Source organism: Spermophilus citellus (assembly GCF_964194105.1).
Source record: "Spermophilus citellus genome assembly, chromosome: 19".
NCBI classification, from domain to species: domain Eukaryota; kingdom Metazoa; phylum Chordata; class Mammalia; order Rodentia; family Sciuridae; genus Spermophilus; species Spermophilus citellus.
The window spans coordinates 4754388-4778866 of record NC_138201.1 but is presented as its reverse complement, the minus strand read 5'-3'; the positions used below and the strand labels follow the sequence as shown (position 1 = coordinate 4778866).

Genomic DNA, 24479 nt, shown 5'->3' with positions numbered 1-24479 from the left:
CATACTCTTTTGGGCTTAAGTGAAACAAGATCAGTTGTGTTGCTTGGAAGCAAAAAAGTTTAAAATTAATGAGATATCTTCAAAAAGCTAAATAGTCTTTGGGGATTAAATCTTGAATGCTTCAGCTTAACCAGAAATCTAAGAAGCAGGGGGAAAAATCAGATTTCCAAATTACAATTTTTAAAAGTTTATTTGTTGTATTTTAATAATTAAAATGCTGTGAGACTAGCAATTTAAGTGAGAATGGATGTTCCCAAAGAACCATTTAAGCACTAGGAAAGCAGAACGGGGAAAGGTCCACCAGGGTACTTAGAGAATTTGACTTTTAAAAGTTTGGTTCAGTTAGTATAATCTGCCAATATGTAAAAAGTACTCTATGTTGTTACACACACAATAAAATAAACTTTAATACTATTTTCTTTATTAAAATGTTTCCCTTAATTGCACTTTGAGGAATTTTAGCTTTATCCAACATAAATATCCTAGGTCTTAAAAATACACAAATGCTCCTGCATCAGAACCCAAACTCAACTTTCCTACATGAGAAATTAGATCCAAATTTATAAATGTACAGATTTATGAATTTAAGTTTCTACTATGAAGGCTATTCATTTCAGCTAATCTTGTCTAAAAGCTTTTTTGTTCCTAATGAAAGCTTTCTACCTTTATTCATTTAAAAGAATAAAAAGCAATTGCTTAAGGTCCATGAAATTACAAAATGAGGAAAAATTAAGTTACTAATAGTGAAACTTTAAAACTCAATATTAAAACTATTCAGACTTAAGACTAAAAAAAGCAAAGGGATCTAAACCATACTTTTAAGAGGCTATTGGCATTTCTTTTTCAAATAAATCATATCTGAAAAATCCAAATTCTTTAAATACAAAGATCTCAAGTATTCTCTAGTTTTTTCCTAAAAGGGTTTTTCAGAAAGCAACTTACCAAATGCCTACTTCCATTTTTTCTTTCACTCATTGAACATAAATATAGGAATCGTCATATCTTCCTTTATGAAATACTGTATTATTCAAATTACTTTACATAAGTACCTTATTTAAAATATCCTACTGTATTTCTTTTTTAAATACTCTGTGCTTCATCATACCAAAGTTCAGCATAGGGGCTGGGGAATAGGGGATGTAGAAAAACCGCTTTCTGTACATTTGAATCCATAATTTAAAGTTTCTGTACTATTCCATTCCAAGTTTTTTAAAAGAAAAATCTAACAGTCATAAAATAGGGATATGATTTTATCCATAAATCCTCAAGTCTTTTCAGAGAACACACAAATCAAATTTTTTGAGTATCATGTCAGTGCCCCCAAAATTTTGGATTTAAGAGCATTTCAGATTTTGGATTTTCAAATTAAAGATGCTCAACTGGTGAAGTCTATGCAAATATCCCAAATTTCCAAACTCCAAAAAACTAAAATCTGAACCATTATACCACTGTGAATAGGGGAAAAAAGTCAAATTATACCAACTAAATACAAAAGCAATATGTTAAAATACTGCTTTTGTATTTAGTTGGTATAATTTGAACATGTTAAAATGTTTCATAAATTTTTTCCTTACTTGAAACATGCCATCATTTAAAACAGACCTACTTGCAAGTCTATAAGATCAAATAAATCTCTTTGAAGTTACTGTTCATTAAATTTAAATATGTGCTTCCTCTAAACCTTCAAAGATCTGTTCATATACTGTCTTCATTATATCTAAGTCAGCATCCATTATGTAACTTTGCACTGTGTTTAAAAAATGTACTCACCTATATTTCCTCGACACTATTGATGTTTGAAAGATTTGAATTACACATTAAAATATGGACAAAAACGCACACTTGGTTAGGAATATTTACTGAGGCTTTAAAATGTCTAAGTAGAAAAAAGAACCTAAACTTTTATTTTAATCAAGTTTGAAATTCTGTCAAAATCTTAAGAATATATGGCATTTGCTGGTAAATGGATGGAACACGAGATTATGCTAAGTGAAATGAGTCAATCCGGAAAATCCAAATGCCAAATGTTCTGGTATGTGGGTACTGACACATAATGGGGGGGGGGGGGGGTAGAAGTTCATATGATTAACAAAGGGGAAGGGAGGAGAGATGGGAATAGGAAGGACAGTAGAATGAATAAGACAGAACTTTCCCACATGCATAAATGAATACTCCACCAGGGAAATTTCTCATCATGTATACCCATAAGAATGGGATCCTAATTAGAATAAGCCATACTCCAGGTATAATCTGTCAAAACACACTCTACTGTCATGTGTATCTAAAAGGAGCAAATTTAAAAAATCTTAAGGATATCTGGAATTTTATACACATAATTAACACAGCAGAATTACAAAGGCAAAATGTAAAGCCATCTCAATTTTATCCCCATCTTCATCTAACCAAGTTCTGTGTGTTCCACCTCACATCTGACACTAAAGTTTTCATTTACCTACTCAAACTAGAAACACAGAAACACATAACAAAAATAGCAATTATTTGTGGGCGTCCTGGTTTAACTGAAAAAACTTACTATTACAGAGCTAAATTTATAAAAGTTTTCCCTGGGCCTCCTTTTTAAAACAAAGTGAACATATGTGGTACAGTCTAGTGCTGATAAAAGTAGTGAGCAAAGTATTAAATGAAATATAAATCTTTAGTGTTAAAATAACACTATGGGGGTGAGGGAGGCAGTGAATGGGAGACAGTGGGGAACTAAACTGACCAAACTATAGTCATATTGTGTCATACACAAATAGGTGTAATGCATCCCACCTGTTATAATGCATGAATAAAAGTAGAATTTTAAAGAATATTAGCAAGGACTGAGTTGGCATGCTCACCATTATATCCCCAGCATCTACACAGTACCTAGAATACAGTGTTTGCTCAATAAATATTTGTTAACTTAAGTGATACCTTAATTAGACATGAAAGAATTTAAGTAAATAAGGTAAAATCAGAAGTTACACAAATACTACATGATGAACAGCACACAGAAAGGAACTTCCCCTTTTCAGAAAACTGACACCGGTGTTTTTTCCATAAAAATTGAACCTGTCGTAGAGTAGGTGTTTAATGATTTCATCAGCACCTAACTTGTCACATAGTAATAAAGCCTAGCTCCTCTCCTACCCACTCTACACAGCTGTGACTACACTTATGTTTACAGAGATTTTCAAAAGCCTATCTTTATAAAGCAATCTATATCTGAGTCTAATCAGTATACCAGAGAGATACTGCTGGGTGCAGTGACTCAAGAAGCTGACACAGGAGAATCATGAGTTCAAAGTCAGCCTCAGCAACAGGAAAGCACTAAGCAACTCAGTGAGATCCTGTCTCTAAATAAATTATAAAATAGGGCTGGGGATGTGATTCAGTGGTTGAGTGCCCCTGAGTTCAATCCCTGGTACCAAAAAAAATATATATATATATATACTAACTGCATAAATCTTTTGCAACTGTTACAAACTAAAGGTCTATTATCTGGCCACATTCATATTTTGAAGCCCTAAGCCCCAATGTGATAGTAGTTGTATCTGGAGGTGGGGCCTTCAGGAGGTAATCAGGGTCAGATGAGATCATGAGCAGGGGGCCTTCCTAGTAAGATCACAGGAATCAAGAGAGCGCACACACACACACACACACACACACACACACACGCACACACACAGACCAAAAGACAGGTTTCCCACAACTGGATCATGTCCGATATCCTTATCTTGTCTCAAAGCCTATAGAACTGTGAGAGAAAAAAAACAAACAAACAATCTCTTGTTTCAGGCACCCAATCTGACATTTTCTTAGAGCAGCTCAAAGTAAGATAGCAAATCTGCTCTTTTGAAGGAATAGAAACACATGATACAGGAAGATATAATGATGAATCATATTATGACCTCTAAGAAACCTGGCTTGGCAGGAAAAAAATGTGCTTATAAGAGAAGATCCATAATACAAAACAGAAAAAGGCGAAGCAAGAGAAATTAGAATGGGAAGGTTACTATCTTCTTTGAAAATCTGGAAAGGATCAGGGATCATATTAATGCTAAAATGAAAGGACAGACACAATCTGGATATGTGGAAATTAAAAGGGAAGAAAGTCGGTTACTCAGAATATTCACACACACACAACAACAGCACTCAACACTCAGGTACCAACATTCTTGATTATTTTCTAAAGTTAGAAATTCAGAGTAATTTCCAGGTCCAGGCATGGTAGCGCACACATCTTTAATCTCACGAACTTTGGAGGCTGCGGCAGAAGGATTTCAACCTGGAAACCAAACTCAGCAACTTGGCAAAAATCTTAAAACGGCCACAGATGTAGCTCAGTAATGGGGTGCTTGCCCCACATGCAAGACCCAGGGTTCAGTCCCCAGTACATCAAGGGAAAAAACAGGCCACGCCGAGAGATTAAGCCGCTCCCACCTAGGACTATGTTAAGTGCACATGAGGATTTTACACAATGACCCTATCAACTATTAACATGTTTCTCAGACATAGTCCCCCCATCAAGTGATACGTGATTGTATGCATGGAGCCATTGGTACAGTCTTAAAAGACAACGTGAAGTCATCCTAGGAGGAAAAATATCTGAGGCAAGAACAAGGTGCTACCAGAATTCAACACTAGTGCTAAACTAAAGGACAGACACAATCTGGATATGTGGAAATTGAAAGGGAAGAAAGTCAGTCACTCAGAACTTTGAAGCCCCAAGCCCCAATGTGATAGTAGTTATATGTGGAGGTGGGGCCTTCGGGAGGTAATCAGTGAATTCCAAGCAACAGGGAAGTTATGAATGACAAGGCACGAGATTAGAAAGACAAAATGAGCCCAAATCAAAAAAGAATTTTAAAACCTAAGTGGGTAATTGCATTGAAGTATATAAAGAAGTATATTAACCAGAAATGCTGAACAAAGAAACACCAAAGGACACGAGGAAGAGTAATGCACCCCGTCAGCCCAGATCAGTCCTTGGCTAGGTTTGTACACAGTGCTCCACCCACTGTACCATCTGTATGACATGTAACAGAATGCTGTGACGCAGGCATTAAAATATGCTGGTGTGGGTGTGACAGACCTCTCCACTAAATTCTACCATGATCTTGTCATTTATACAATACACGTATACTGAACAGAGTTCTCAAACGTGAACCAAAGTTTTCTTTACCTTTCAAAATTCTACTTAAGGGCTGGGGTGGTGGCTCAGTGGCAGAGCGCTTGCTCGCCCAGCACATGTGAGGCACTGGGTTCGATCCTCAGCATCATATAAAAATAAATACATAAAATCAAGGTATTGTATCCATCCATCTATAACTAAAAACAATTTATGAAAGAAACTAAAACATATCTACTTTGAGAAATAAAAATTACTTGTAAAAGGCTTGTCATCTATAATCCTAAGTGTTCTCTTTCTTAATTTTCAGTGAGGATAAAAGTGCCATCTGTTTTGTCTTTTAACTAATTACATGAGGTATCTGTTAGCGAGCTTCACAGGACCACTCTCATATACGTGCAGGAGGCAGTCTTTCCTTCCCCATCCCTTCATGTCATTAGCAGCTTTGTTTTCAGTAGTCACATATCTCTAACCTAAAACTTACTGTGGACTGTGCTCACTGGTAGCCCGGCACCCATGTGCACCTTTACAGACCAAGTTACAAGTCACATAACTGCTGATACACCCATGATGGTTACAGACAGCAGTGCTGACTTTCCCCTACTCAGAAAAGAGAGGCACAAGCTGCCCTAGTCCTGGACACTTATGTTGTCCTTAAAAGGAAAGAAAGGCTAGAGACTAACATCTGGAAAGGCAAGGGAAAGAGTTTGGTTATTTTTGTCACCTTTCAGATTTAAGTGCATTTTATTAATGAACCTTATCACACTACTATTTGTATTTCACACGTCACAGTGAAGAACAAAACAATAGGACACCTTTTAAAGTTTTTTTTTTTTTACTATAAAGCAGGGTCTCTCAACCTTGGCACTACAGACATTTGGGGCTTGATAATCCGTTGATGTTGGGGCTGTCCTAAGAAATGGAAGATGTCAAGCAGCACTGCACTGTCACTGCTGTGACCTCAGCGGGCCATCCTCATCTGAATGGACTAACTGGCTGCTGACTGTAGGCACATGGGGCATGGCTGGAGGAAGCAGGTCCATGGGGGTGTGTCCAGGAAGGGTTCACTGTCCCTGTGGCCCCTTCCCCCTGTGTCTCTGCTTCCTGGCCACATGAGCAGAGCTGCTTTCCTCTGCCACACTCTCTGCCATGATGGTCCACCTCATCTGAGGTCCAGAGCAATGGACTTGTAGGCCACGAACCAAACCTCTGAAATCATGAGCCAAAATAAAATTGTCCCCCTCTTAAGTTGCTCTGGTCAGGTATCTTGGTCACACCAACAAAAACCTAACTAACACCAGCATCCTTGGCCTATACCAGGATGCCAGGACCATGTCACCGAAACTGTTGCCACATCCTGTCACTGATGGTTGAGAACCACTGCTATAAACAAAGTTAAATGAAAACTGAAATAAAAATCCCACATTTCAAAAATTTTGTGTATCTCCAATTAATTTAACTTCCAATTTACTGACAGGTTTTTACTGGTTTAAGTAGACACAAGTATGTGTTTACTCAAATTTACTTTTTAGACAGACGAGAACAATCTTGTGTCAATTTTTTTGAGTAGCATCTTTATTCCTTCTCTGTGAGTGCAGGACTTTAGAACCTTTCTATGATCTCAGAGTGGTTCCACTCATCAGTCAACCTAAAAGCAGAATGCAGATTTCTCCCTATATCTTGACTAGCTCACGCTGGCCTATTTGTTTATAAATATTAATATTATATATCATGTTATATTTACATATTAAGGCTGTACTTTGAGAAACAAATTTACAAGGACAACATTTCAAATACAGTCATAAAAATAAACAAAATTAAATACCTTGTTCATACTTTGTATCTGAAGGTTATTCTACTGGTCAAGGAAACTACTTGTCTTGGAATGTGATTTTTAAAAAGGGGGGGTTTTGCCAAAAATATTTCAATCCACTTACCATTACAAAGAACATCCTTTTTAAAAACCCTGATGTTTATGACCATCTTAAACTCAAATTACTCCTAACAAAAGTATAATTTACTTAGAAATAACTTTACCAGGCTCTTTTGTTCTTATTTTCATCAGACTATTTTATTATTATTTCTATCAGTAAAAATCTAAAAGATATTTGTCATTGGAAGGAATCAATTAAAGAGATCTATTGTAAAACTCATGACTATAGTTATAATTGTGTAAGGTGTCTTGAAAATTGGTTAAAGCATACTGAGTGCTTTCAGCCCCCCCCGCAGCCCCCCACATGTACAAAGTATGGGAGGCAATATATATGTGTAACAGCTTGACTTAGCCACTCCCCAACACACACATATTTCAAACGCCTTGTACATGATACTTACATACAACAAATATAGACAGATACACATACATACATACATAGTTACACAATACCTGTATTTTATTTATTTATGTGGTGCTGAAGATGGATCCCAGCGCCCCGCAGGCACCAGGCAAGGCTCTACTGCTGAGCCATAACCCCAGCCCCCCTCCACATCCAATTTTTACCTGTCAATTTAAAAACAAAGAAACTGAGCTGACAAGAAAAAGAAAACCTAAGCAGGATTTTGTGGAAGTACAACAACACTAATCAAACTGAACTTCACGGTAAATATCACTGATGAACATTCTTTTATGACTTCCTACTAATAAATGATAAAAAATAGATATAGAATAATATCACTTTGAAATCTCCAATGAAACAAAGGACACAGGCAATTTAAAAATCCAGCAAAAAATAAATCATATCTTAATAAACAAGGAAGACAAAGATTACAAATGGTTATAATAATTGGAAAGATACCAACACAAAATAAAGCGAACTAAATAAAGCCTTTCTCATCTACCAGACTTCCACATTTAAAAGCCTAATAATGTTCAGTGATGAGAGTACAGAGGTAACTTTCATACACTGCATAGAAGTACACACTGAGGATGTTTATGGAAGGCAATCACTTTCAAATAATATACATAACCCTAAACCCATAAATCTGGATCTTGGCTCTCTTAAGCATTGTTTGAATGGTCTAAGACTGTAAAAAACCTAAAAGACCATTAAAAGGGACAGAAAGTACATTACAGAAGACCCCAAACAATGGAATACTATGCAGCCATAGAAACAAGGTAAATTTTTGTGTTTTAAGATAATACCTAAATACATCAGTAGGAAAAGGTGAATTGTTGAAGATTGGTGCTGTGTTATTTTCAAAAGGACTTAACTTATTTAAGAACGGAAAAAAAAAAATCTGTGAAGAACAAACAAGGAGCAAGTTAACAGTACAGTTTGAATTTTCTTTTCTCCTTATTCGATTTTTATACTAGGAAACTTTTTGTTGTTTGCAGTGGGGTGGAGATGGCTGGGTTACATCCCCAAACAGCATCTCACCAAGTTGCCCAGGGAGGCCTTCTGAGCAGCAGGATTACAGATGTGTGCCTCTGTACCCCACTTATAACAAAAAACTCATAAAATGAGAATAGTCGAAAGCAGGATAGATGTCAGTACTCTTTGACACGAGCTTCTTTCCCATCATGGGCACAATACAAATTTCTTAATTCATATACTTTACACTTACTAAGAAATTATTCTCAGCAAACTCCTCCTCAAACAAAATGGAGACACAGCTTTTATAAGAAACACACGACCAGGTAACAGGAACGAAGCAGAGACCCCCAAACCCTCTAATATGAACAACTGGGGCAAAGACGACAATGAAACCTGAACCTGAGGAAGGGACAAATAACTTGCCTTGTGACAACCCTATGAATTGGGAAAATCTCAAAACTGCCCAGCTGAGCCACAAGGAACACAGAGTAGGAACACGAGGGCAGGCTGAGGAAGTGACTAGAAGACCTGTCCTACACCTACAGCACAGCTTCAGGTTCTAGTGGTGGCTCTAAAGGGGAGGAGACCTCGTGAGGAAAATGAAGAAGGAAGCGCACCCAGTGTGAGCTGGAGAGGACCTGAGATCAGGACCAGAACCCGCTCTGGGCTCCATCACTCCCCAGCTGCCCGTCCTGGACACACTGCCTGGGCTCTCTAACACCCGCAGGTGTCTCATGGGGTACAAGGGATACAGCTATAGAGGAGAGTTGCAGAGCTAAGGAAGATATTCATGTGAATCACCTGATAATGTCTGGCACAAAATTCATGTTCATGCAACGTTGGTCCTTTGGAGGGGGAAAAAAAAAAAACCACCAACCACCACCCAACGCATGATTCCTGTGAAAAATCCTAGTTCACTGAATACAAGACAAAAACACAATTTCAGGTTCACCATTTATTTTAAAAACCAATCAAAGGCCCCAGCTGAGGTTAGAATGTTGAAGCATCACATAAAACAAGAATAACATCATAATAAACTAACTAAAAAGTCAAACATACTTGAAAGACCACAGCCCCTGTTGGGAACTCAGACAAATCACAGGGAGATGGAAAAAAACACCATGCATGGTTGGGACAACAGACCCCAAGTGAGGTGTGATTACAGCTGAGGCAACTGTAAGACACAAAACCTGTTCTTCGAGTAAGAAAACAAGCTCACAAGTAATTTATCCTAGCCACACACGAAAGTGGTCAAGCTAAGTTCAGAACTCAAGCCATACTCCTCCTTCCAAGATATGGCATTACCTCCCACCACATGCTGGCTCACTTGAACTAAGGGAGCTGGCCAACTAAGGATCTCAACTAAACATGGAAAACCTGAGCTCATTGGAGCACTCAAGGATGATTAGAAAAATTAACTCTATAGTCAGAAAACAAAGTTGCCATACCTAGCTCCTAGTGCACCACTTGCTAGACTTTGGGTAGCATACAGGAACCATATGGGTTTACAACACAGTGTGAGAAAAAAATGAAAACTATCACTATTCTTCATATTCATACCTTGTTGTCACTGCACTAACTGAATATTTACAAGCAAACGAACATTTTCTCAACTAATACTTATTGAAAATGTATTCTGCTTTTGGGTGCCACTGTGATGACAGTACATGAAAGGACTTCAGATAAAATGGATAAGTTATACTAATTATACATTGCAGTGTTTAGAGGCAGTGAGTTGATTTGCCAGTGGCACATGTTGGGATCCCAGTGATGCAGGAGGCCAAGACAGGAGGCCAGCCAGGGCAACTTGGCAAGACCCTGTCTCAAAAGGGGATATACCTCAGAGGTATAGTGCCAAGGGAGGGGTGAGGAGAGGGAGGGAGGGAGGGAAGGAAGGAAGGAAGGAAGGAAGGAAGGAGGGAGGGAGGGAGGGAAGGAGGGAGGGAGGGGTAAGTAAGTACAATATAACAAACTAATTATTTCATAACTTATTTCCCTCGAGATTAAGGGGGAAAACTAACAGCAGTTATATCCCTGGGAAGTGACAAAACAAGGGCTTTACCTTTATCTGCTATATTTGTTCCATTTAAAAATATCCTGAAGGAAAAAGTAAGCTGTCCTAAAGGAAAGCATTAAATAACTGTACAGATGCTACAAGGATGGCAAATGGAGAAAGGAAATGCTGGCATTTTAGAAACATTTTAAGTATTTAAGAATACTATGTTAAACTACTTGGGAGGCTGAGGAAAAACTACAAGTTCAAGGCCAGCCTCCGGAATTTAGTAAGACCCTGTCACAAAATAAAAAATAAAATGGGCTGGGGATATAGCTCAGTGGTAGAGCAACTCTGGGTTCAATCCCCAGGATCAAAACAAACAAAATTCTCTCAAAAAAGCACCGAAAGATTAACAGCCTCATGGGCTTAAAAAGATTTTTACAATAATGCAGCTAGATATTTCGGTAACTACTTTTAAAATATCTAAATACAGATATGTTAACAGTGACTGCACAGAGGAAAACAGCAGACTCAAAAATATGCATTACTGGACTGGGGCTGTAGCTCCGGGAACAGTACTTGCCTGGCATATGTAAGGCCCTGGGAGAATCCCCAGCACTAACCAAATAAAACAGAAACAAAACCACCATACATTATCAATGACATAACCACAACTACTACTGCTATTTGCTTACTACTTGAGGAGGTTATCACCATTTTATAAATGGGAAAAAAAAAAAAAACTGACTTAAAAGGGATTTCTGAGGAGGGCAACACTACAGTTTTCCATCTTTCAAAGTGCCATGTCAGCAGGGACTGGGCCGCACATGCCTATAACCCCAGCAACTTGGGAGGCTGAGCAAGTCCCAGGCCTCAGCAACACAGCAAACCTGGGTCAAAATAAAAAAAGGCTGGAGGTATGACTCAGTGCACCCTGGGCTCAATCCTCAGTGCAGGGGAGGGGGACTAATGGACAACATTAAGAAACTAGCTGACAAGTTAGTCTAAGGATTCCCAGTAAGTGGGTGAGGGAAAGATACTCACAGGACCTGTAACACTATCAGGATCTGCAAAAGAACAGAAGTTGCGCAGTACCTCAAGGGCCTAAAAGACCATAATCTGAAAATAGCCCACAGGTTCTCACTGGAGTCACAGTAGAGCAGCCAGAGAGCAGCAGCTGAGAATGAAGTGACCACTGGCACCAGCAGTGAGTGAAAGGAAGGGACCTGCAGGGACACCTCTGGGGGGGGGGGGGGGGAATGCTGTCCTGCCTACACAACGCTCCAACAAGTGACCAAAGAGCTGTGGGCAGCTCTGCACAAAGGAGCAAGAGACAGTGGAAAATAAGCAAAGACCTGGTCCAAATCAAGGCAGGAGTAAAGAACAGAGTCTGGAATCTCAGAACAGGTGCCACATCTTTGAACAGTAAAACAATCTATGTAATTAGAAAAACTCCCCAAAATCACGCCTCCTCCTCAAGATTCAGGAAAACTAATTTCACATAAAATCAAGTTAAGAACAAAATATCAAGGTCAAATTCAATATGAAGTTATTTTAAGACCAAGAATAAGGAGCAGAGTTCCACCCCCAGAGAGAACAAAAGCCACACTAGAAAGCCTTGTTCAAAATAAATCAAAATTGCATCATATCACTTCATAGTGAACTAAGGCACCAAGAAGAACGACACAAGACAACAAAAGTCAGTTAAAGAAACTCAGAAAAAGTGAAAGAATTCAGGAAAGAAAAAAAATTACTTCTAAAATAAAAACTAAACTAGGAAGTACATAAACACAAGTGAACAACACACTTATAATGCAGTCTTTCAAAGAAGGAAATTCTTAAAATCTGAAGTAGAATTAAGTGAAAATCTTCTCTTTGACAAACAAGAGAATGAAAAGACAACCAGGAAACAGTAGAACATTTGCAAAGCATGGATAAAAAAGACTTTCTTCTGGGATAAAGAACTCTAAAAACTCAATATAAAACAACTCAATTTCAAAATGGTCAAAGATTTTTAACAATAAACATGTGAAAAGATGCTCAACTATCATCAGGCATTGGGGAAATGCAAATTAAAACCATTATGTAATATGCATTCAGCAGCATGGCCAAAGTGAAAAACACTGACCACACCAGCATGCTTGAGACTCCTGCAATCACACAAAAACCACCACCACCACCACCACCACCACCACCACCACCACCACCACCACCGTATTAGAAAAGATATAAAGACTCTCAACTCCCTTAATGCTGGTGGGAATGTAAACAGCTGTAACTACCGTGGAAAAGTTTGGCACTTTATGAAGAAAGTTAAACACACACCTAGAGTATGATCCTGCCTTCCACACCTCAGTGTTTATTCAATAGAAAAAAGTATTAAGTTCACACAAAGACATTTATAATAAGAAAACTGGAAATAATCCAAATGCCATCAAATGGTGAATGTATAGATGCAACAGATGTCAATCAGACCTCAATAATGCTGTTTAAAAAAAAAAATAAAGACTTCAAGAAAAAATGACAAATACTGAAGAAATGCACTGAAAATTCAATACAGGAAAAGTAATCCCTTAAAAAGAAAACCAAAGAAAATAATTCAAGAATCACTTTCCTGAAATGCTTTAAAATTTTTTTTGAACAATTTAAAAATACATATTGAAAGAGCACACCACATTCTTTGATTATACTAAACCAAAATGTCCAGCACGGTTTGTTTTTTATTTTTTAAATATTTATTTTTTAGTTGGACAGAATGTCTTTATTTTGTGTATTTTTATGTGGTGCTGAGGATCGAACCCAGGGCCTCAGACGTGCTAGATGAGCGCTCTACCTCTGAACCACAATCCCAGCCCCTGCGACACTTTTTTTTTTAATCTTTAAAACAATAAAATTTTAAAATATGCTAGGAAAAAACCACTGCACTTTAAATTTAAAAAATCCTTTAGGAAGCAAAGTAAAAAGAACAGATGGTTTATAAGGTAAAAAAATATTAAAAATAATGTTCTTATTGTGCTAGCAGCAATGTAGCATTCTTATATTTTCTGCTGTGCAATGCTAGATAAAAATAATTATAGGATATCCTTGAAAAACAGGATCTCTGGTGTGGAAGAAAAATTCTGCAGTACAGATTTTGAACTACAAGTCTCAGTATTTTTATCTAGCTCTGTTCAACGAAGAGGCTAGAAATAACAACCAACTGAGTAATAAGCATCTCCAACCCCAAGATTATAGTTTTCAACACCACTTCCCACTAAAGAAAGCAGGGCTTCTTGAAAAATGGCTAATGCCAGGTCTGGGGCAAGAAGTGAGGTTAGAAAAGATTTCCAAGCCAGACAACAAGGTGCCAACTAAGACTACTAGAGTCATGTGAAAAGGACACTGGAGCATACTGGAAGAGGCTGCCACTGGTCACGTGGAAGACAATCTGGGACCATCAAATTGGATAACAATGAGACTCAAATGCATCAAATACCTTTAACTGCATGAGTGAAACCCACATTTGTATTTACACAGCATATATACTGAGTGTTGTTGAAAACTGTTAACTTCAGAAAAATAAGCTTCACTCAAGAAAATGTCCATTTTCAAAAGTGATCTTTCCAATACAAAAAGTCTGAAGAAGTGGTCCTGGCATCTTCCCTAACTTCCTACATTAGATGTTTTCAAGTAATTTTAATAGACTAAGGAGACAAAGTGTTCAATGTTCCTTAATTTCCCTCCAATGCCTTCCTTAGTACAAAGTCTATACCCATAATTCTAAAAACTGTGTAAAGCTAAAAAGTTAAGTGTGTGATCAATTATTTTTTTAAAAGGAAAACCATCTTTGCTGTCACATATTTTTTTTTAATATTTGTTTTTTAGTTGGATGCAACAGTTTTATTTTGTTTATTTTTATGTGGTGCTGAGGATGGAACCCAGGGGCTCCAACGTGCTAGGCAAGTGCTCTACTGCTGAGCCACAACCCCAGCTCTGTCAAAGGTTTTCATGTAAAAACCGTTTCACAAACTTTTCTCGTTAATGTTTTCTTGGGATTCTTCAGCAACCCATCCATCTTAAAAGATCCAAGAGATCTTAATAGTTTTCTTCAGATTTCCACTCTTCTGCTGCAATATTTACAAACTAGACAAAGCTTGTTGTCATCATAAACAAATGAAAGAGGGACTGGGAATGTAGCTCAGTAGTAGAGCATTTGCCTGGCATGCATGAGGTCCTGGGTTTGATCCCCAGAACAAATTTTAAAAAACTAATTAAAAAGGTGAAATAAAATAAACAAATGAAAGAGAAACTGCAAATTGCAGCATCAAAATTTAAGGTACACCCATATTTATGAAAAAAGGAAATCAGGCTAGGATGTAGCTCAGTGGTGGAGTATTGACCTAGCACACCCAAAGCCCCAGTATGGAGCTCCAGCATCCCACAAAAATAAAACTAAATTAAAAAGCACTGTATGGGACTACAGGGATAGTTCAGTGATAGAGCACTTGCCTGGCATGTGCCAGGCCCTGAGTTCCATTTTTGTGGTGGTGGGGGGGGGGACGGACTAAAGCTAAATGTATAAATGCTGGCTACTTGAATACAAATATAAGAACATCAGTCATTTCAATATAAACACTCTTGGTAAATATACAACACCTAATGTAGGGCGGAAATAGGAGTATATGAGTCCTCTGTCATAACTGCCCCCCATCAGATAATTTCCCCAGCCACTTAGTGATCTAGTAAGACAGGATATTAAAAACCTATCTTTCAGAAAGTTTCAACTATTTGTACACATTTATATATTGATAAAAGTTATTTTATCAAAAAGAGAAAGCAGTTTGTACAGACCTGATAAAGTAAATAAAATAAAAAAAATTCTGAAAGTAAAATGTTTCTCCTTTACATTACAGAGAAAAATAAGTTTGGTCCAATAAGTGATTCAAAAGGAACAAGGGAATGTAAGTATTTATATTCTAGGAATTAATTTATTTTCGAAAGATGGCACCTAGTCATTTTTAGGCTTATCTGTATAATAGTAATTAGCTTTCTGTGTTAATTTTTTAAAATATAATGTTTTATAAAAGATTGTAACTGAGGTTAAAATATAGCTTTTTTTCACTAGAGAGTTCCATAATTTAAAGATAAGTAGAAATACAAGTCTGAACACATTACAGTCATGTTAGGTTACATCGTATATTTTTTCACACATTACTGCCTCAGAGATTCTTTTTCCTTTCTAAGATTAGGCTAGTTCTTAGGAGAACTGGGCTACAACCATAAGCAAATCTGGAGAGACGTGAACATTACCTAATAAAAAGAAAGTATAGAGCACCCCTTCTGAAGGATACACTCAAACTAAGCAGAGAGCCCACTTAATACTGAACCCAAAGAAACTTTTCCCCTTTCTGATGTTCCCCTAAGAATAGGAAAGATGCCAAAAATGTCCTGTCCTCAACAAATTAACTCCTACCACACAAACTGCAAAACAAATGAACTAAAGTTTTCCTTTTGACAATAGCCCTAACTTTGTAGGTTTCAGATTCAGAACATTTGGAAACAAGCCTAATAAAATGCTGAGTATATGTAACAAGTTAGCTATCTTAGAAAGTTTACAGGACAGTCAAAACTTAAGCATCTGGAATTTGTCAGATAATCACCCTGAGTCCTGAGGACGATAAATAGAAGTTACACTTCAAATAGCAAAAGTCTGGATACAGGACAGTACGAGAAAACTCCAATAAAGACTGAAACAGAGTCAAAGTCACAAAATAAGGAGTACACGCCTGTTTCGGCCAGAAGGGGGTCGTGAGGAAACAGGCGGTCTTTCTCTCTGGTCCTTTCGGGCCAGTCGGTTCTCCAAGAATGCCAAGGCAGACCCACTGCAAAGCTGCACGTAAAGGATCTTCTGAAGCCCGGGGCGGAGCACGCACAGAGTGGAACTATATTTGCTTGCTACGTTCTTTAGGTGACCAGGGCTTCCCCGATTTACACACCTACATTATTTGATTCTTCCCAAACACACCTTTTCCCCCTTCGCTAAGCAATTCCGAGTGGCCAGCGGGCCTAGGACGACGAGCGCGTTTTCAACTCACATTGTTTCTCCAGTCTTGGCGACATGACAAAGAAACTGATCCAGGACGGGACAAACTTCCTTCTTCCCCCTCTTCTCAAAATCTAGATAAGGGAGAGCCGTGTTATCGATGCCTCCCGCAGGTCCTCGCTCCCCGCTCCGCCCAGCCCTGCCCCCGAGCCCAGCCGGCACAAAGCGGCCTGCACCCAGGCTCGGCCAACAGGTCGGCCTCGGCTCGCGGACCGCGCGCCCCAGGCAGCGCCCGCCGCCAGGGCCTGTCGTGCAGGCCCCCGAGTGCGCCCCGGGCCACTGGGAGGCCCCGGCCGCGTGCCCCCGACGACCCGGGCGTCGCAGGCCGACCGCGCGGGCGCGCGCCGCCCAACCCGGAGGCGCGGTGCTGCAGCCTGTTGCTCGGGGGCGGCCGGAGCGCTCGGGCGCGCGGAAGGCAGCTCCCCGCCCGCCGCCCGCCGCCCGCCGCCCGCCGCCAGGCCGCCGTCCCGGTGGGCGCCGCCGCCGCGCCCCTCCCCCGCCGCAGCGACACAAAGCGCGCGGCCCTCGCCCCGCCCGCCGCCGCCGCCGCGGGGTGAGGGATCCGGGCCGCGCCGCCCGGCCGCCGAGCAGCGCGCCGCGGAGGGCGCGCGGCGACCCCCACCTTTCAGCGCCTCCTGCAGCCTCTCGACGTCCATGGCGTCCCGGAGTCCCTCGCCGGCTCCGCCTCCCTCCGCGGGCTCCCGGGCACCGGAGCGCCTCCCCCCACCCCCCCGACGCCCGCCCCCTCCCTCACACACTCCGGCACGCAGGCGACCGGGGGGGGGCACCGAAGGGAGCCGGGGGAAGCGAGCGAGAGCGAGACCGATAGAGCGAGCACCTCCCCGAGCCGCTACCACCAGCCCTCCAACATGGCGCCCGCACGTCACCGCGCGCACGCTCCCCACCGCCGTCCTCGCGCCCGCCCCAGAGCGCGTGCGCGGCCATGGCGCGCGCCGGGCCCCAGGGCGCGTGCGCGGCGCCGCCGGTCGTGGCCCGGTCCCGCGGAGGATGCAGCCGCGCTCCCGGACTTAGCGAGCCAGACTTTGCCTGCTGCGACGTTCGCCTGGTCTGTCCGAGCCTGGCCTTCCCCGGTCGCGGTGAAGGCGCGGTGCCCCACTCTGCCCGGGGCCGACCTCCGAGGCCCTGAGCGCGCGGGAGCCGTCAGGATCCCGGCACCCCCTGCCGCACCGCTGGGCCGCCGCTGCCGCCCACAAGGCAGCCGCGCGCTTGGCGCAGGGCTGGAGGCTCAGGCGCTGGGTCCGGGGGTCCACGTCCCGCTGCAGCCCGCTCTGCCCGCGTGACCGTGCCCGGGTTACCCGAGCTCGATTCCTCACCTGCGCCTGGGACCTGAGGATGGGGGAAGCGGTAACGCTCCCGCCGAGGCCCGCGAAGCTGCCGGCGACCCCCGCATCGCCTAGGCGCCGCGGGAGGGCAGGGACCCCAGCCCCGGCGGGTCACGGTGCGCGACCGTGACAGTCCCCGAGCAGAGAGCGCGGCGAGGCTCCCGCGTGCACGCATCTTTAGACTTTGGTCTGAGTTCACAAAGTCACTCAGCCCCTGCTTTTCCCCAGGACCTGTGGCAGAGTCGTGGAAGGGCGGGAGGGAAGCAGGGAAGAGGCCCAAGGCTTGACTTATCTCAGAAGGTGCTCCTCTGGACACTGTTGACAGTCTTAAAAAATAATGGCTTTGACCCTGACCCTCACCCTAAGCAGTACTTGTAGGAAAAAGCCCCTCATATCCAGAACATCTCTCTCAAATTTCCCCACCTGAGAACAAGTCCTCTGTTTAACCTCCTCAAAGCATCCAGTTCCATTTCCAATGTCCCTGGGCTCAGGGTGCAGCTCAGAGGTACAGCTCTCCCCTAGCACATGGGGGCCCTTGGTTTAATCCCCAGCACCACAAAGCAAAACATGCAAAGGGAGAGGAGTAGAGTGGTATCATCAAACGCTCAGACGGTGCTTACCATGCCTGGGGTTTAGTTTATCGTGGTCCCTCGAGGTCTGAAGGGATTTCCTGCGTCCAGAGTACAGCTCAGCCTCCCCTTCTCTCTGCCATCTGGTCTACTCTTCCAGCAGGTCTCCTACCTAAGAGCTAAGCTGCACAACACAGTTGTCACTAGCCATGTGTGGATACTTAAGTTTAACATAATTAAAATAAAATTTTAAATTCAGTTCCTGAGTTCTTGAATGAAATTCAATTCCTCAGTCACAATAGCCACATTTCAAGTGCTCTATAGGCACACATGGCTAGTGGCTTCTGAATCGTACAGCACAAAGAGAATTCATTAGTCCAAAAAATTCTGTTAGAACTTTATATTAGCAAACAAACAATTTCTCCCTCTTTACTTTGTCCTTTCCATCACACTCAGTTTTAGTCAGACTTTAGTCAGTTTTAGTCAAAAGACTTTTCAGAGCCCACTTGGCTCTTCTTCATTTTTGAGGGGGGGGGTAGGGTCTCACCCAGTTGCTTAGGGCCTCACTAAATTGCTGAGGCTGGCTTTGAACTCTTGATCCTCCTGTCCCAGCTTCCCAAGCCACTGGGATTACAGATGCGCACCACTGTGCCCAGCTCTTGTTTTGTTTTGGTTTTTGATAGTGCTGAGGATGAAACCCAGGGCCTTGTGTGTGCTAGCCAAGCTCTGTATCCCTGACTTACACCCATCCCTCTTGGCTCTCATTTCAAGGCCTATGATTTTTCTGCCTCAAAGTTTCTCCTTAAAACAATTCTGGTTTCAATTTAAACACCACTTCCTCTGGGGATACTTCCCTGGTTCCCTTGGGCTGCCATTGTTGTGTGCACATACCTGATGCAGTGTTTGGAAGTTGAGATGGCAATGGAAGGAGAGGTAAGAGATGAGGCTAAGGAATTACTTGCCTTGGTTCATTTCTTCCTTGGAATTCTCCAGCCCCCATGTGTCCCCGTGTCTGCATTGCTGGAGCCTTGGACCAACTCTTGCTAATTCCCTTGGAGGAAAACAGAATTAAAACATGGCTGCCAGCACCTACCCTTGTCAATGATCCTGCCTCCTGGGATTTCTGCCTTTGAATAAGCTTCACCCAAGCTGAATCAGAGTACTTCCAATGAGTATGGCGGAGGGGATGACATGTGATTTGGAGGCTAGATCTTGAAAGGTACTGGAGCTTCGGCCTTGGACTGTTAGATTACTCAGTGGGTCTTGATGGGGAACCCAGCTGCTCTGACTGGAGAGTTTTAGTCAGTCCCTTGGAGAGGCTCACAAAGGGAAGCACCAAGGCCTTGGGAGTGGATCCTCCACCTCAGGAGTCCCTTCAGATGACTTCACACCCAAGTCACATCAGGATCACAACTGTAGGAGAGATCCTGTGCTTGAACAGCCTAGTTAAGTCACTTCCTAATTCCTTATGCAAAGAAAAAATGAAAGACAAGAAATGTTTATAAGTGTTCTTAGCTTCTAAGTTTCAGTATGATTTGTTATGTGGCAATAGAAAACTAATGTAACAAATAAGAAATTAAATAGTAACAATATTTATTAAGTTTTTTTCTTGGTGCCTGGCACTATTCTAAGAACTTTACAAAAGTCCTTTGAGATAGTGACATTATTATCCCCACTTCACAGAAAGGGAAACAGGTATAAAGTGGTAAAATAACTTCTGGAAGGTCACATAACTACTCAGGCCAGGGACTCACCTGTGAGTCAACCCCAGGCTGGCTTCTGAGTCCCCAAATACTGTCTCATCCTCAAGAAGTTTACAAAATGCCAGGAGAGAGGAGACATAAGTACAGACCCTGATGCAGGCCAGCAGACGAGTATGTGAACCAGGCCTTCAGAGGCCTGCCAAAACTCTCCCAGGCAGGTAGGGAAGGTGTCTTTTATTTGTATTCATTTTTATTTCTTACTTCTGTATTTATTTATTTGTTTGAGACAGAGTCTCACTGTGTTGCCCAGTGAGAATGGGCAACTCTTAGTCCTTGGCCTCAGCTGCCCAGGCAGCTGGGATCACAGGTGTGTAGCATTCTCCTGGCTAGAAGTGGCTTTTCAAGAGGGCCTCACTTGAAGACTGGAAAGATGGGTACCTACAGAGAAGAGCCCTTCAGAAAACAGGAATAAAGTGGAAGGAGATATAAAGAAGGGAGGAGACAGTGGAGAATCTCTCTTTCCCCATGGAGCTCATGGTCGAATGGAGGAGGTCAACCTTAATGATTGCAAACATGCAGAAAGACTGGCCAGAGGGAAAGGCCTGAACCTGGAGATGATGCAGTATTGGTAGTGGAAGATGGAAACAGAAGAGGAGGAGAGAAGGGCCAGAACTAGGTCAGAGAATGTGTGGGAGGATCCTTTTATAACCCTAGCAAGAACTTATGGATTTGGTTGTCCTTCTGAGAGGAGTCTGTGGGAAGGAACAAGGGGAGACTGAGAACAAATCTAGAAAAACTAACATCCAGTTGGAGAAGGGGAACAGTCTGGGTCAAAATACCACTCTCTGGGCTAGGGTTGTGGCTCAGTGGTAGAGCACTTGCCTAGCATATGTGAGGCACTGGGTTTGATCCTTGGCCCCACATAAAAAAGAATAAATAAAATAAAGGTATAAACAGTGTAAAAAAAATACCACTCTCTTTCTGCTCAGCACAAGAAATAACAAAGTGAAGAGAAAACTTACAGAATAGGAGGACCTGTTAAAGGTTAATCATCATTAACCATCAGTGAAACGTTAATCAGAACCACCATGAGATGAGACCTCTGTGCAGTAAGAATGGCTAATATCAAAAAGGTTCGAAATAACAAGGGCTTTCGAGTGTGTGGGGAGAGGGGAGCCCTTGCACACTGTTGGGGGCAGGATAAATTGCTCAGCCATTATGGGAAAAAAAAGTGTGGCAATTCCTCAAAAATTGAAAAAATAGAACTCCCATATGATCCAGCAATCCCCCTCCTGGATCTGTATCCAGAGGAAGTGAGATGGGTATGTTGAGGAGACATCTGCTCCCCCGTGTTTACTGCATCACTATTGACAGCAGCCAAGACATGGAAACAGCTGAAGTGTCCATCAATGATGGGTGGACAAGGGACATGAGGTACCTATACACAATAGAATATGATTCGGCCAAAAAAGGGAAGGAAATCCTGCCATTGGTAATAACATAGGTGGAAATGAAGCTCTTCATCTTAGGCAGAATAAGCCAGGCACAGAAAGACAAGGACCAAGTGATGCCACTCATAGGTGCAATTTCAAAAGGTGGGTCTTGGAGATGTTGAGAGTAGAATGGTGATTAGCAGAGGCTGGTGGGGGGAGAGGGTGATCAATGGGTGCTGAAGCTGCAGTTGGGTCCAGGAGCTCTGGGATACCGTCACACAGTAGGAGGACTATGGATGATAATAATGTACGGGCTATTTCAAAAAGCTAGAAGAAAGGAATTTTAGTGTGTTCACCATAAAGAAATGACAAATGCAGTTCCTACAAAGCTGTGCTGCTCTATGCCCATGACACTAGCAAGAACCCAAGAGCTGAGCATTGGTACATCGCCTCCATCTGACCACCAGGCCTCTCTTACCGCGCACCCATCCACTCAGTGGTGTCCTTTATAAGACAAGAATCCAGGCCAGAGTCATATGTTTCACTCTATTTCATTTTTGCTTGAGACAGGGTCTCACTTTGTTGCCTGGCTATTTTCAAACTCCCGGGCTCTAGCAATGGTCCTAACTCAGCCTCCTGGGTGCTGGGACCACAGGTGTGTAGACCCCTCCATGCCCACCTTTGCTTCACTCTCTAAAAAGAAATCCATTATTGGACTTAGGGCCCACCCACATCATGCAGAATGAAGTCCTCATTGAGGACCCTTAATTTAAATGACATCTGCAAAGGCCCTTTTTTCAAATAAGGGAAACTTTCTAGACTCCAGGGAATGGGGCTTAGCATTTTGGGGTCCACCATGCTGGCCACTGTATTGTTCTAAAGTGTTTGGTGTGTCGGGGGCAGCGGTATTTGAGACTGTGCAAATATCCCATTTCTAATCAAACTTCCATTCCCTGGTTTTAGCCTTCATTGATGTTCTTGGCTGAATGAATTATTACTGTGATTGCCCAATGCCACCTTTCTTTTATGCTGACGAACTGGCACTCCAGCCTAAGGTGAGTCTCATCTGCCTTACTCCCCTTTAGACATCATACCAGCTTGGACACGGTCACTCCTAGTTTATTCAGTGGATATGATCCATTTCCACTATTATTTTTGACACCTAAATTGTTCTCAGCCTGGCTAGTGGGAGCTTCTTCAAGTTGGTCTCTCAGTCCTTCTGATCTGTCTCCATTATTTTTGGAGCACTTCCTAATTTTCAGATACAAAGAGCTAATCCAACTGTACAACCCATAACTATAGATGATAACAATGTATTGTATACTTGAAAATCTAATTTAAGTTCTGTCACCACAAATAAATATGTGAGGTAGTGCATGTGCTAATCAGCTTGCTTTAGCCACTTCACAATGTAGACACGTTTCAAAACAACCTGTTGTTCACCATAAATATATACAATTTTATGTCACTTAAAAAATTAATTTAAAAAAAAGCTATTCTCAGATCATCTTCCATCTTTCATGCCCGGTCCTGGAATCAGTCATCCTTTCCAAAAAGTTCTGATTCTTTTCAGTGGAGAATGATTTTTGTAAACCAAAATGAAGGTTGTAGAATGTTTATTATCATGGAGTCTTATCTTCAAACAGAGCTAGAAAATAAATGCATGTGTTCATACAACACACACACATACACACACACACAATTTATTTATCTATCTACATATATAAAAATATTGCTGAAAACTCTGAGTTCACAGGTTGCAATTCCAAGCCCACACTAGAAGATTCTTTCTGGTTTACCCCCGTCCAGATGCACAACTGCTCTCCAATGATGAAGAACCTGGCCACCATCACCCTGACATCTCCTCCTGCTGGATCAGTGTCCCAGGTATGTGATCCATCTCCTGCCACCACTTCCAGTCCCCTCAGCAGTTGCCCTCCTCACCTCTCCTGGGCTCTGACACCCCGCTCCACCCAACTGTCCCCCATCTCCTTTTGGATTCCTGTTTTAGGCCATGCCTGACTAGAGTTAAACTGAATTCTTCTGGAAGGAAGGTACAAGCTGAGACAACCCAAAGACATGCTGATTGAATGTGACTGTCTTTTGGGCTGTCAGGAAGCATGACACATCTGCCATTGCCTAATTACATGTTGATGCTGTTTGTGTCCCCACCCCAGAAGGGTGGAGCAGTTAGGGAGGGAGAGGGACAGCCCCTTCCAGCAAATCCATAGGCTTGGGGGACACGGAACTCACAAAGGAGATTCTCAGGCTGAACAGTTCCTGGGGGCTTATCCGTGGAGTCAATCAACATGGATCCAAAATATTTGGTGGGGGGGTTGCTTCTGTACTAAACATGCACAGACTTTTTTCTTATCATTATTCTCTAAACCATACATCATATCAATGTAAATGCTGTGCAGAAGGGTAGGAGAGAGCAGCCAGGGACCTTTCAGCTGTGCCAAAAAGTTAGAGTCTCCCTCTCTCGCTCTCTGTCTCTCTCTCTCTTTCTCTGTCTCTCTCTGTCTCCTTGCAGTGCTGGAGAACTCACTCAGGGCCTCCCGTGTGACAGGCGAGCACTCTGTACTGAGCCACACCCCAGCCCTGACTCTCATTTCTTAAAGGTGACAGACAGTGGAATATTTTAGGCATTAAAATGACAGGCTCTGATTGATGTTTGTCAAAATCACCATGGTTTCCTACCCAGCCTTCCTCTCTAGGAACCCCCAAGGGGACCGTCCTCTTTTAAGGATGGCCTAACATTTCCTCTAACATCCTAAAATCTGCAACAGGTGACACACCACCAAGAACTGTCAGCTCCAAAATTCAGAGTGGATTAGAATGACTCAGGAAAGCTTGGTAATAAACAGATACCCTGGCAGTGGAGGAAGCTCCAAGGCAGAGTGCTTGCCTCTCACATGTGGAG

General features: G+C 42.1%; 1 protein-coding gene and 1 long non-coding RNA gene across 3 annotated transcripts in view; one reads left to right on the top strand and one right to left on the bottom strand.

Annotated features, from left to right (window-relative positions):
• PPP4R2 (protein phosphatase 4 regulatory subunit 2) overlaps positions 1-17391 on the bottom strand; it is a 42889-nt gene extending 25498 nt beyond the window's left edge. For both annotated transcript variants that reach the window (XM_081276252.1, XM_081276253.1), the window contains exons 1-2: positions 17131-17391; positions 16501-16582 (exon numbers count right to left, since the gene is read on the bottom strand). In XM_081276252.1, coding sequence (XP_081132378.1) covers positions 16501-16582; positions 17131-17164 — 116 coding nt within the window. In that variant the 5' untranslated portion in view covers positions 17165-17391. The remainder of the gene's footprint in view (positions 1-16500; positions 16583-17130) is intronic.
• Positions 17392-17465: 74 nt separating this feature from the next.
• LOC308638641 lies at positions 17466-23472 on the top strand. Its single transcript, XR_014019894.1, has 3 exons — positions 17466-18151; positions 22520-22611; positions 23366-23472. It is a non-coding gene; the product is annotated as an uncharacterized lncRNA (long non-coding RNA).
• The last annotated feature ends 1007 nt before the right edge of the window (positions 23473-24479 follow it).